The following is a 13131-nucleotide window of genomic DNA, read 5'->3' as shown; positions in this document are numbered from 1 at the left end:
ATGAGGAGTGAGCCTCTCTCTATACACGGGATAGGGATGAGGAGTGAGCCTCTCTCTCTATACACGGGATAGGGATGAGGAGTGAGCCTCTCTCTATACACGGGATAGGGATGAGGAGTGAGCCTCTCTCTATACACGGGATAGGGATGAGGAGTGTGCCTCTCTCTCTATACACGGGATAGGGATGAGGAGTGTGCCTCTCTCTCTATACACGGGATAGGGGATGAGGAGTGAGCCTCTCTCTCTCTCTATACACGGGATAGGGATGAGGAGTGTGCCTCTCTCTCTCTCTATACACGGGATAGGGATGAGGAGTGTGCCTCTCTCTCTATACACGGGATAGGGATGAGGAGTGTGCCTCTCTCTATACACGGGATAGGGATGAGGAGTGTGCCTCTCTCTATACATGGGATAGGGATGAGGAGTGTGCCTCTCTCTATACACGGGATAGGGATGAGGAGTGTGCCTCTCTCTATACACGGGATAGGGATGAGGAGTGTGCCTCTCTCTATACAGAAGTTTAGACACGTCTACGGAAGTGGCGGCCGAGGTGGGTTACCTTCCCCTGTGGCATGGCGGGCTGAGCGGACTCCAGTCGCTGTGAATAGGGCACCTCTGCCGTACAGAGCCGCTCGCCCTCCGCACTCGCTGATCACCCTGAGAGCACTTCTTGTTGGTGTCTGGCGCCCATGCTGTTATTCCTCTCCTGATTGGCCAGCAGTGGCCGGGAAACTCGCCAATAGAAGGACAGGAGCGTCTACGCATGCGTGGTAGTGAGAGGGCATAACAGCGCATGCTACATGTTTAAACGAAAGTGAACCACTTGTGAGAACTTAGTGATGGGGCTGGTTGCCAGCAAGCTCTGTTGTCCTCTGCCTGGCAATGACATTGTAATAAAAAAACGTGAAAGTGTACAGTGCACGTTCTAGCAGTCTGCAATACATTTCCTGCTGGAACCGTGAAGTATAAGTATTTCTCACACACTGAAAGTGTAATGTTGACGCTGTGGCACCAATACTTGTTCAAGGTCCATTGCCAATAATGAACTCCTCTCACTCTGCTTCTGATAAGAACACTCACTGATATTCCCAAGGAAGGTTCTAGTAGACAGTACAGTAATATGGAGCATTCAGTATGGGGTTAGTGTCAGTGTCAGCACCATGACTGGCTGTGTGATGCACAGTTCATTGTGACTCTTCATTCATGTCTCTGCAGTGTATTGCGCTGTTGTGTGGTGGAATGTGGTGCAGACATGTCACTTGCACTAAACATTACACCAGTGACACATAGAACACAATTATTGTTTGTGTGTCCTAGCACTGTCCTGTGTTATCCACTGCAGAAAAACACCAGTCGGCGTGTAAGTGGGGAGTGGGTATCTGTCAAAACTTGGTACATGCTCCCCCAGCAAGAAAAACATTCCAAATATGGCTCCCTTCACACTAGCAGACATTTTTTCGATCAGTTTTTCAGGCGGACCTGATCGGACCCTCCAATTTCCATATACCGTACATACACTGGGACAGCTCCTTATGAGAATTATTATTTAATTAAAACCTAATTCCAGACATAGGTTTTTTTTATTTTGATTGTGTACAGAAAACTAATTTCTCCTGATGACACCAGGCCTTCAGTGTAAGGCCCCGTACACACGATAGAATCCATCCGCTGAAAAATCCCAGCAAATGGGTTTCAGCGGATAGATCCTATGGTGTGTACACTCCAGCGGATCTGTTTCCGCGGATATTTCTCCCCTGGGATGGATTCCAGCAGATCGAATATTTGCTGACATGCCAAACAAATCCATCTGCTGGAATCCATCCCAACGGATGGATCCGCTGGTCTGTATAGACTCACCGGATCCATCCGTCCAAAGGGATCCCCCGCATGCGTCGTAATGATTCGACGCATGCGTGGAATTCCTTATATGACAGCGTCGCGCACGTTGCCGCGTCATAATCGCGGCGACGGCGCGACACTTCATCGCCAGAGGATTTCGGCGCGGATTTCAATGCGATGGTGTGTACACGCCATCGCATAGAAATCCGCGGAAATCCTCGAGAGGATTTATCCGTGGAAACGGTCCGCTGGAGCGTATCCGCGGATAAATCCTCCCGTGTGTATGGGGCCTATGAGAGCCACAGCGCTCATATGTGCAGCAAACAGACGTATAGCAAGATATTGTGTTTAGCATCTTTATCAGGACTTTTATCAGGACTGTAGAACTTCAATAGTTAAATAAACAATAGTTAATATCTTGAGGTGTATCCCATGGGTCTATAATAAGGTGACCAGATTTTTAAAATGAAATCCGGGGACATATTTAATTTTTTCACTAGTAATGGCGGCAATCAGCAACTCTCTGCCCGTCACCGCCCACCTCACAGCTTGTCAAGTCTTACTCTCCGGGCCCCCTGGCTACTACTGGGTGGGGGGCGGAGTAAGATCACTCCACCAGGGAAGGCAAGGATATAAACAGGCAGACGGCTGGCCGGGACCTGAGCCAAGGCAGAAGAACATGCGAGCGGAGCTGAATGGGCATGCACCCGAAACTGAAGAAATAGTCCCTCGGCTCTGACCAGCACATGATCATCAAAAAGGGGCACAGATAATGGGAAAAAAATAGACGACCCTAAACTAGTAGGAGCGGCAGAGCGGGAGTGTGTAATCCATAATTTTTTTTATTCTGCACTGACTGTCTTTGAAATTGCCCCAGCCCCTTTTCAAATCCAATCCAGGGACAAAACCGGGGACAGACTTGGTCTGGTGACAGTGTCCTCAATCCGGGGACTGTCCCCTGAAAACGGGGATGTCTGGTCACCCTAGTCTATAAATGACACTAGCCCTTCAATGTATGATAACTGAGGCACACATATCCACAGGCACTGGAAGTACAGCTAGAACAGGACAGAGTGGCAATCTGGCCATAGGATACACCAGTGGCGGAATTTTCATGGTCGCAACAGTCGCAGCCGCGACTGGGCCCTGTAGTTCCGCCAAGTCTGGGGGGCCCGCCACCCGCCCGTATGAGGGACACAGTCAGCAGGCATCTCCGCTGTTTGTCTCTGAAGTCAGTGTGTGAAAAGCTTGGCCAGCGTGTGAGAAAGGTCCCGCCCTCCTCCTAGATCAGCTTGTGTGATAGACGCACATGAGCTGATCTAGGAGGTGGGCGGGACCTTTCTCACACGCTGGCCAAGCTTTTCACACTGAGCTCCAAGATGCCTGCTGACTGTGTAATGTGCAGCGAAGGTAGGTGCGGGGGATGGGGTGGGTAACACCCGCCAGGGAGTGACACCGCTGCCCTGTGTGCCTCACGGCTCGTGCCGCGGCTGTGTCCCTCAGCGGAGCGGGAAGGAACCCGCCGCCCCCTCCTCTGTTTACATCCACAGAGGAGGAGGAGCCCGCGCTCGAGGGACACACCGCTGTGTGTATCAATGAATCAACTGCTTCTATTCCAAGGTCTGTGAGTTAAGGGGGGGGGGGGCGTCTGTACTACTGGGGTCTGCACTAGGAGAGGTTTGCACCAAGGGGGGGTCTGTAACTGAGGGGGGTGTCTGTACTGTACTAAGGGGGTGTCTGTAACTGAGGGGGGTGTCTGTACTGTACTAAGGGGGTGTCTGTACTGTACTGAGGGGGTGTCTGTACTGTGGGGGTGTCTGTCCTGTACTGAGGGGGTGTCTGTACTGTACTGAGGGGGTGTCTGTACTGTGGGGGTGTCTGTCCTGTACTGAGGGGGTGTCTGTCCTGTACTGAGGGGGTGTCTGTACTGTGGGGGTGTCTGTCCTGTACTGAGGGGGTGTCTGTCCTGTACTGAGGGGGTGTCTGTAAATGAGGGGGTGTCTGTAAATGAGGGGGTGTCTGTAAATGAGGGGGTGTCTGTACTGTAATGAGGGGGGTCTGTAACTGATGGGGGGGGTGTCTGTATTGAGGGGGGTCTGTACTGCTGCGGTGTCTGTACTGTACTGAGGGGGTGTCTGTAAATGAGGGGGTGTGTGTACTGTACTGAGGGGGGTCTCTGTAACTGAGGGGGGTGTCTGTACTGTACTAAGGGGGTGTCTGTACTGTACTGAGGGGGTGTCTGTACTGTGGGGGTGTCTGTCCTGTACTGAGGGGGTGTCTGTCCTGTACTGAGGGGGTGTCTGTAAATGAGGGGGTGTCTGTAAATGAGGGGGTGTCTGTAAATGAGGGGGTGTCTGTACTGTAATGAGGGGGGTCTGTAACTGATGGGGGGGGGTGTCTGTATTGAGGGGGGTCTGTACTGCTGCGGTGTCTGTACTGTACTGAGGGGGTGTCTGTAAATGAGGGGGTGTGTGTACTGTACTGAGGGGGGTCTCTGTAACTGAGGGGGGTGTCTGTAACTGAGGGGGGTGTGTAACTGATGGGGGGGGGTGTCTGTAACTGAGGGGGGTCTGTAACTGATGGGGGGGTGTCTGTACTGCTGCAGTGTCTGTAACTGAGGGGGAGGGGGTCTGTACTGCTGGGGGGGTCTGTAACTGAGGGGGGTATGTACTGCTGGGGGGTCTGTAACTGTAATTTGATGGTAAGTCAATCAAGTGACAGAGCTGAGCAATCAATGCCAACCTTCACCACTGTGCCTCTTACTGATCCCATCCCCCCACCACTGATCTCATCCCTATCCCCCCCCCCCCTATTACTTCTACAACAGAGGGGATGGGGGGATAGGGATGAGATCAGTGGTGGGGGGATGGGATGGGATCAGTAAGAGGCACAGGTGGTGGTGAGAGAGGATGGCACCACCGCTGCCACCTCCCTCAAGTACCACTGCTGGTACTTGAGGGGGGTGGTAGTGGTGATACTTGAGGGGTGGTGGCAGAAGTGGTACTTAAAGGGGGGGGTGGCTGTGGTGGTACTTGAGGGTGGTGGTGCCATCCTCTCTCACCACCACCTGTGCCTCCTTACTTCCTTACTGATCCCATCCCCCCCACCACCACTAATCTTATCCCTACCCCCCCCCCCACCACCACTGATCTCATCCCTATCCCCCCCCCCATTACTTCTACAACAGAGGTGATGGGGGGTAGGGATGAGATCAGTGGTGGGGGGATGGGATCAGTAAGAGGCACAGGTGGTGGTGGTGGGAGCGGATAGCACAACCACTGCCATCACAGCCACCCCCCCTCAAGTACCATTTTTGCCACCCCTCCTCTACACTAGCACTTCCACTGGTCCCATTCCTCCTCCCTACCAGGACTGTTACTGATCCCATTCCCCAGGTCAGATTTAATTGATCCTATGATTGCTTCATAGGATCAGCAACAAATGTATTGCTTCATTTATGTGAAATCCCTGGTGATATGGCCAGTCCCTCTGCTTTCCTATTAAAAACTTACCACACTAGGCAGGAGCGCACAGCATGGTCAGTACACTAGTTAGGCTGGTAACTCTGTGTGCTCTCCACCAATGATCAATAAATGTTTTACTTTGTTGTACAGTGTAAAAAAAAAAAAAATGAAATGAAGTATCAAAATCATGCTTTTCGGGGGGGGGGGGGGGGGGGGGGGGCCTCATGATTTCTTGCACCGGGGCCCTGAAGTTTCTAGTTACGCCTCTGGGATACACATTGGAAAATGTAATTATTGTTGGTGCCAGGAAATGAAAATAACAGTAAGGCTGCATTCACACCTGAACGCGGCGTATTTTCCCGCGATTTGCCGCGACAAATTGCGGCGTTTTGTCCCGCGATAAAAAACGAGGTAAAATATGCCGCGGTAACATACGCCGGAGGGGTGATCAACATTGTCGGCTATGCCGAACGCCGAAAGCTGCCTGAAAAAAAGGTCCGGGACTTGTTTTGAGCTTCAGGCGTTTCGGCGTTCGGCGTGGAGATGTGAACCATCTCCATAGCCGACAATGTAAAATCACCCCTCCAGCGTATTGCAGGCTGCAATAGCGTCGCGCTACAGGCGACAAAACGCCTAAGTGTGAATGCAGCCTAAGTGTTTGATAACATTTTCTGTTTACCATTCCTTGCACTGTAGGAATTGTCACTGGAGCAGTAAGGCAACATCCCAAATTTGGCAGTTGTTGATACAACAAGAGGTAACTGGAAATCAACCAGTAGGAGCACCTACTCTGGTTACAACTGTCAAAGGTGAGATTTCCCCTCACATTGCATCATGGACATTTCTTTTCACTTCCTGTAATGTTTCCAGGACAGGAAGCGGAAAGGAAAAAGAACTAAAAAAATAGAAACCATAATAACTTGAGATAGTTTCCAACCCTTTCCCACGCATCCAAAAAACAAATCAATAAAAATGTATTTCCATTAGGGCTGTTACTGAATAAAATTTTCGCGTTCGTCTAATCGATTTTTGATTAATCGACTAATTTTGATTCATTATAACTGTAATGTCGTCATCTTCCCCACTGTAATATCCACATCTCCCCCACTGTAATGTCCACATCTCCCCCATAAGATAAGAGAAAAAAAGTAACCGTTCAAGAGAACCAGAGAATCAGTCTCCTGGGATCTGAACCAAGGGTGCAGGCGATGCAATCAGAATGCAAATTTGAATAAAAGAAAGGGCTGGGACAGCCGCACTCCAAATAACATGCCACGACCAAAATCAGAACAAAAAAGCTGACACGTTTCGCACTGTATCTCAGTGCTTATTCATAGCTCATGAATAAGCACTGAGATACAGTGCGAAACGCGTCAGATTTTGTTCTGATTTTGGCCGTGGCATGTTATTTTGTGACCCATTTTTATTAAAGGAACAAGTTTTTGGAGTGCGGCTGTCCCAGCCCTTTCTTTTATTCAAATTTCCACATTTCCCCCACTGTAATGTCCACATCTCCCCCACTTTAATATCCACATCTCCCCCACTGTAATGTCCACATCTCCCCTCACTGTAATATCCACATCTCCCACACCGTAATATCCACATCTCCCCCACCGTAATATTCACATCTCCCCCACTGTAATATTCATATCTCCCCCACTGTAATATTCACATCTCCCCCCACTGTAAGATTCACATCTCCCCCCACTGTAATGTCCACATTTCCCCCCACTGTAATGTCCACATTTCCCCCCACTGTAATATTCACATCTTCCCTCACTGTAATGTCCACATCTCCCCCCCACTGTAATATTCACATCTTCCCCCACTGTATTATCCACATCTCCCCCCCACTGTAATATCCACATCTTCCCCCACTGTAATATCCACATCACCCCCCACTGTAATATCCACATCTCCCCCACTGTAATATTCACATCTCCCCCCATTGTAATATTCACATCTCCCCACTGTAATATTCACATCTCCCCACTGTAATATTCACATATCCCCACTGTAATATCCACATCTACCCCACTGTAATATCCACATCTCCCCCACTGTAATATTCACATCTCCCCCCACTGTAATATCCACATCTCCCCCCCTGTAATATCCACATCTCCCCCACAGTAATATTCACATCTCCCCCCACTGTAATATCCACATCTCCCCCACCGTAATATCCACATCTCCCCCCACTGTAATGTCCACATCTTCCCCCACTGTAATATCCACATCTCCCTCACTGTAATATGCACATGTCCCCCACTGTAATATTCACATCTCCCCCCCACTGTAATGTCCACATCTCCCCACATCTCCCCCACTGTATATATATGAATTGTCTGCTCTTACTAGAATAGAAACAACGGCAGGCAGACCTCTCTGCAGATGACACAAGCAGGCGGGTGATGATGACGTCAGCGTGCCGCTACTAGGCCGCCGCCTGGTGCTAGGCCAAAGTCATGGCCTTTCCTATGGACGGACTCCCTGAAGACCCGGAAGCCGGCAGAGAGGTGAGTACCGAATAAAATAATTGTTATCAATCAAAAATGTTTACGATTAATCAAGGAATTAATCGTTAATTTCCGCAGCCCTAATTTCCATGAAATTAAGGTAAATATACAGTACTGAAGAATTGCAGAAAAAAGCTGGATGGCTGCACTCAGTTATAACATCTTTATTGAAGACAGTAAAATCCAACAGTTACAGGGACAAAAAAAGGCTGAGGCGTTTCACACCACTATGGGGTGCTTAATCATAGCTACCAGAAAGTGGACTGACTGTCCATATATATGGGGGTAGAAAAAAAACAATCAGAAAGCTTTGTGTAAAAGACCACCCACATGGGCACGTCAGTCCAAATTCCGAAACGTATAGGAAGCACCTGGAGTCATGCATGTGTATGGGATGTTCAATCTAAATTAGGCAAAAAAAAATCCCAATGCAGAAATATATATATATATATATATATATATATATATATATATATATATGTGTGTGTGTGTGTGTGTGTGTGTGTCAATAAAAACATTACAATACAGCGATCTTATTTTTGTATTTGTTCTACGTAACACAAGGTCACCGGAGAAAACTATATGTTCAACACTAGTGAATGTAATGGAAAACCATATACTAATGACTGATAAGATAAAGATTTTTATGGTTGAACCAGATGGACTTGTGTCTTTTTTAAACCTGACTAACTATGTAACTACATTTTTATGTAGAGCAACAATTATTTCTTTCGGATCCTCAGAGAGTTCTTTGCCATGAGGTGTCATGTTGAAACTTCCGGTGACCAGTATGAGAGAGTGAGAGCCATAACACCAAATTTAACACACCTGCTCCCCATTCACATCTGAGACCTTGTAACACTAACGAGTCACATGACACCAGGGAGAGAAAATGCCTAATTGGTCCCAATTTGGACATTTTCACTTAGGGGTGTACTCATTTCTGTTACCCAGTGGTTTAGACATTAATGGCTGTGTGTTGAGTTATTTTGAGGGGACAGCAAATTGACACTGTTATACAAGCTGTAAACTCACTACATTACATTGTAGCAAAGTGTAATTACTTCAGTGTTGTCACATGAAAATATATCATAAAATATTTACAAAAATGTGAGGGGTGTACCCACTTTTGTGAGGTACTGTAGTTACATTTTGGATATTTGTTAAAAGTGATAAATCCGCACTAATCCCATGACAAAAATGTGTATATATCAACGTATATATATATGAATATTCAAAAATAAATAAACAAAAAATAAAACAAAACAATGAATGATAAATATCTGATGGTGCTGCAACTAAAACAAAGAGCCTGAATATTCAGCTCATAAAAATGTGCAAAAAATTGCGCAACCCAAAAAACAAACTGCAACCAAATATATCAGATGTGGATCCTTCACATATACCAAATGTGCGTCCTTCGCATAATAAAATTGAAAGCACTGGGAATGTATCATATAAATCCTTCCCAAGAATTAATGTAAAACAAAAACTGAAACAAACTGACTGAATTAAACAACCATAGCAAATGACATTCACTGTGGATGGATGATGGATGGATCCTTAGGTAAAAAACGCAGGTGATAATACTGTTTTTCACACGGCAGCCAGATAATAATACGCAATAATAAAAGTAGCCACACAGGCTGCTTACCAGAACTGTAGGATCTCTATTACGGAGATCATATAGGCACATACAGGAGGGATCAATCTGGTCACGGAGCGATCAGCTCACTTATCCAACCCGATCCTCTTCTCCACTTTTCAGTTCCAGGTGCTGTGGTGATCTCCATGAAATCATTTTTTCCAGGACTGAATTAGCTCATGCAGGATATTTAAAAGAGGAAAAAGGAAGGCTTCATAGTGCAGTAGATTTAAAACAAAAGTTTTTATTCCAATTGCTGGTCTACTGACATCTTTAGACACAAAAAGTAGCAAACAATTAAAACGATACTTCTCAGCCGCGGCTCAAGCCTGTCAGCTGGTTCGTGGTGACGTCAGGTCCTAATGCTCCACCACTCAGCGTTTCTCCGTAAGAAGCATCGGCAGGGAAAGGAGGCTTTTCCCTGCCGATGCCTCTTTCAGAGAAACGCTGTATAGGAAACCTGGTATGTCTGCATTGGGATTTTTTTTGCCTAATTTAGATTGAACATCCCATACACATGCATGACTCCTGGTGCTTCCTATACGTTTTGAAAATTTGGACTGACGTGTCCATGTGGGTGATCTTTTACACAGCTTTCTGATTGATTTTTTCCACCCCCATATATGGACGACTTCTGGTAGCTGTGATTAAAAACCCACCTGGGGTGTGAAACGCGTCAGTATTTTTTTGTCCCTGTGCCTGCGATGTCTTTGTAATCATTGGATTTTACTGTCTTCAATAAACATTTTATAACGGAGTGTAGTCATCCAGCTTTTTTATTCAATCCTTCATTACATGCAGAGCCAGTACCTGTTCTTCATCAGCAGGATGGGTATTACCATGGGTTAATTGCCTAGAGCGATGTTCACTTGTTACTTATTAATTGTAAATATACAGTACAATTAAAAGAAAATGAAATATTATATATGAATTCAACTTTAAAGTATATGTATTGTTAAAATTTGCACTTCACATGTATCAATAGAACACACCAGCATTACCAAACACATTAATATTATGAGAAACAACATATCTCCTTTTTGCCATGAATAAAAAACTGCTGTTCTGAGCTCCCTGCTGCAGCAGCAAAAGGTCAATCGTCCACCAATGTATTCTTTTTTTTCACAAGAAAGTCCACCAATGTATTCTACAAGACCTATGATATTTCAGTCTCAGCCCAGTTGTGCCTCAGGTCTTTTAGATTACCAATGTCTCTATGTTACAATATCCATAACGTAAAATACACATTCTAATGTGTATTAGAAACTATTCCAAGTTTACCACTAGATGGAGACATATTCATGCACTATTTACTACAGGCAAATGCTATATGACCTAATATGCTGGGATATTCAAAAAAAGTAACAATTATTCATTAGTATCTCTAGGGCCAGTTTTATACAAAGTGGGACCATGGGAAAAAATTATATTCGGGCCGTGTGTGAGAAAAGCATAATGTTAAAATAAGTTCTTTAGCATGCATAGTCAAATGTTAAAGAGGTGAAATATAGGTGTTCTTTTAAAGTACCGTATAACTCATTTTTTTTTTTTTATCTTTGAATAAAATGGAGATGGATTAGAACACAAGTAAGGCAGCATTCCCAGGGGACCAGTGCGAAGTGCAGCTACCGGAATCTACTGGAATCTTTTGATTCCTGCTGCTACTCTGAGCATTTAGCTGCAACCACCAACCGGCAGCCACAGCTATTTGCAGCTATTCGAACAACCGAGGGTGACCACGTGTCCCGGATTGCCCGGGACAGTCCCGCATTTTGCAGGTCTGTCCCGGGCACCTTCATTCCAGGACAACACAGCCACCCCCCAAGCCAAACGAATGCCCCCAAAAAAGGCCGCCACATCACCGCTTTACTCACTGACAGTACTTGTCCTGGCCGGGAATGCCTAGAGCAGCACAGTCCCCGCCCCCTACTTGTGATTGGAGAAATCATAAATCCTGCCTCTTGTGTCCAATCACTGTGCTGTGCTTCATTACAGCACAAGCTGATTTTTGAGAAGGGGGGTGTCCCTGAATGGTAGTTTGGAAATGTGGTCACCCTAGAACGACCAGCGATTGCCTGCAGTGTTCACTGGCTGTGTGGACAGCAGCAAATAGCTGTGATCGCCAGGGACCTTTTATTGTAGTAAACTGGCACAGTGGCCACAGCTAGCTGCTTACAGCAGAAATCAGAAGATTCCTGCCAGTGCAATTTGCACTGGGCCAAATTGCCCTAGCAGATATTGCCTGAGACTTTTCTTGCTGTCTGTGCCCCTGTTAGGGAGATTCACCTTCTATATTTGTCCTTTTACTGTTATCATCTAAACTGAAAGTGAAAGAATATCCCACATTTTGTTTGTCAACAGAATAGGACTAGAGGGGAAATCTTCCAATCGGGGCAATTGTTCTGGCGACAACCGCAGATTCACTTTGGAGGGATATCCTCCCACATCCTGTTTTGGCTATAGGACAGGAAGTGAGGGGAAATCTCCCTAATGAGGCACAGATGGCAAAAAAAAAAACTGACAAGGGTTATAACCCTGCTTTACTCATTTAACCATATACAGACCAGCTGTATAAAAATCCTACCAGAGCAACAGTATAACAATGCCTCTAATCAGGCGCATAGCACAGATTTATCAACCAGACATAGTGGCCGGGATTCACGTAGCTCGGCGCATCTTTGTGCCGGATGTAGCGCATCTCATATGCGATACGCCGACGTAACATTGAGAGGCAAGCTGAGTATTCACAAAGCACTCGCTCCCATATTTACGCCAGCGTAACGTAAATAGGCCAGCGTAAGCCCGCCTAATTCAAAGTAGGCAGGTAGTGGGCGTGTTGTATTATAATGAATCGTGACCCCATGTAAATTAATGGCCGTACGAACAGCGCATGCGCGCGCATGCTCAGAATCACTTCGAATTTACGCCCTAAGATACGACGGCTCAATGCCTACGACGTGAATGTAACCTACGCTTAGCCCCATTCACGTACGACTTACGTAACCACACTAAAATACAGGGAGATAGCATCAAAGCGAAAGAGAAAGAAGGGAGACACTCCATCTAGGCAAGGAGGTAGAGGTACCTGCTCCGCCCTCTGCCCACGGCATCAACTCTGAAGAATACCGAAACATGGACCAAGTAGTTCACATGATGGAAAACTGTTCCTCTTTATCATTTTCCTGGGACAACAGACGTTCCAGGTCTCTAATACGATATACTTCAATAGCCCAATCCCCAAGGGAGGGCATGTCCGTTGATTTCCAGTGTCCGGGGATCACTGTTCTAGCCACAGCAAGGAAGTGAAGGATTACATATTTTTTTTAATGATTTTAGAGGGCCTGGAATCATGGAGAGGAGGGCTATCTCTGGTTAAGGTTGGAGGGTTGTCGCGGTCAGCTTGCAATACAGGTCAAAAATCGCATATGCGGGGGGAAGGTACCCCTAGAGCCCGACATCTCCAGCAAGTGACCGATATAATGCCCTGCATTATAGTTGCAGGGCATCTGTAACATCTGGTTACTAACTTAAACCCTTTCTCTTGGGTTTTGGTTGCTAAAGAAAGCTTGTGTGTCAAAAGCATTTTTGCCAAACTACACGTGAAATAGAATATCGCAATTCTCATTCCCATGAAGCATCTGGAACTCCAGCTCCCCTCCTGCTT

General features: G+C 46.4%; 1 protein-coding gene across 1 annotated transcript in view; it reads right to left on the bottom strand.

The window, feature by feature from the left end:
* Positions 1 to 739, bottom strand: part of SPIDR (scaffold protein involved in DNA repair) — a 761161-nt gene extending 760422 nt beyond the window's left edge. The window contains exon 1 of the mRNA XM_040354167.1: positions 560 to 739. Coding sequence (XP_040210101.1) covers positions 560 to 574 — 15 coding nt within the window. The 5' untranslated portion in view covers positions 575 to 739. The remainder of the gene's footprint in view (positions 1 to 559) is intronic.
* Positions 740 to 13131: the final 12392 nt, after the last annotated feature.

This window comes from Rana temporaria, chromosome 5 (genome assembly GCF_905171775.1).
Source record: "Rana temporaria chromosome 5, aRanTem1.1, whole genome shotgun sequence".
Taxonomy (NCBI): Eukaryota; Metazoa; Chordata; class Amphibia; order Anura; family Ranidae; genus Rana; species Rana temporaria.
The sequence above is the reverse complement of the archived record's forward strand: the minus strand, read 5'-3'. Positions and strand labels throughout refer to the sequence as shown.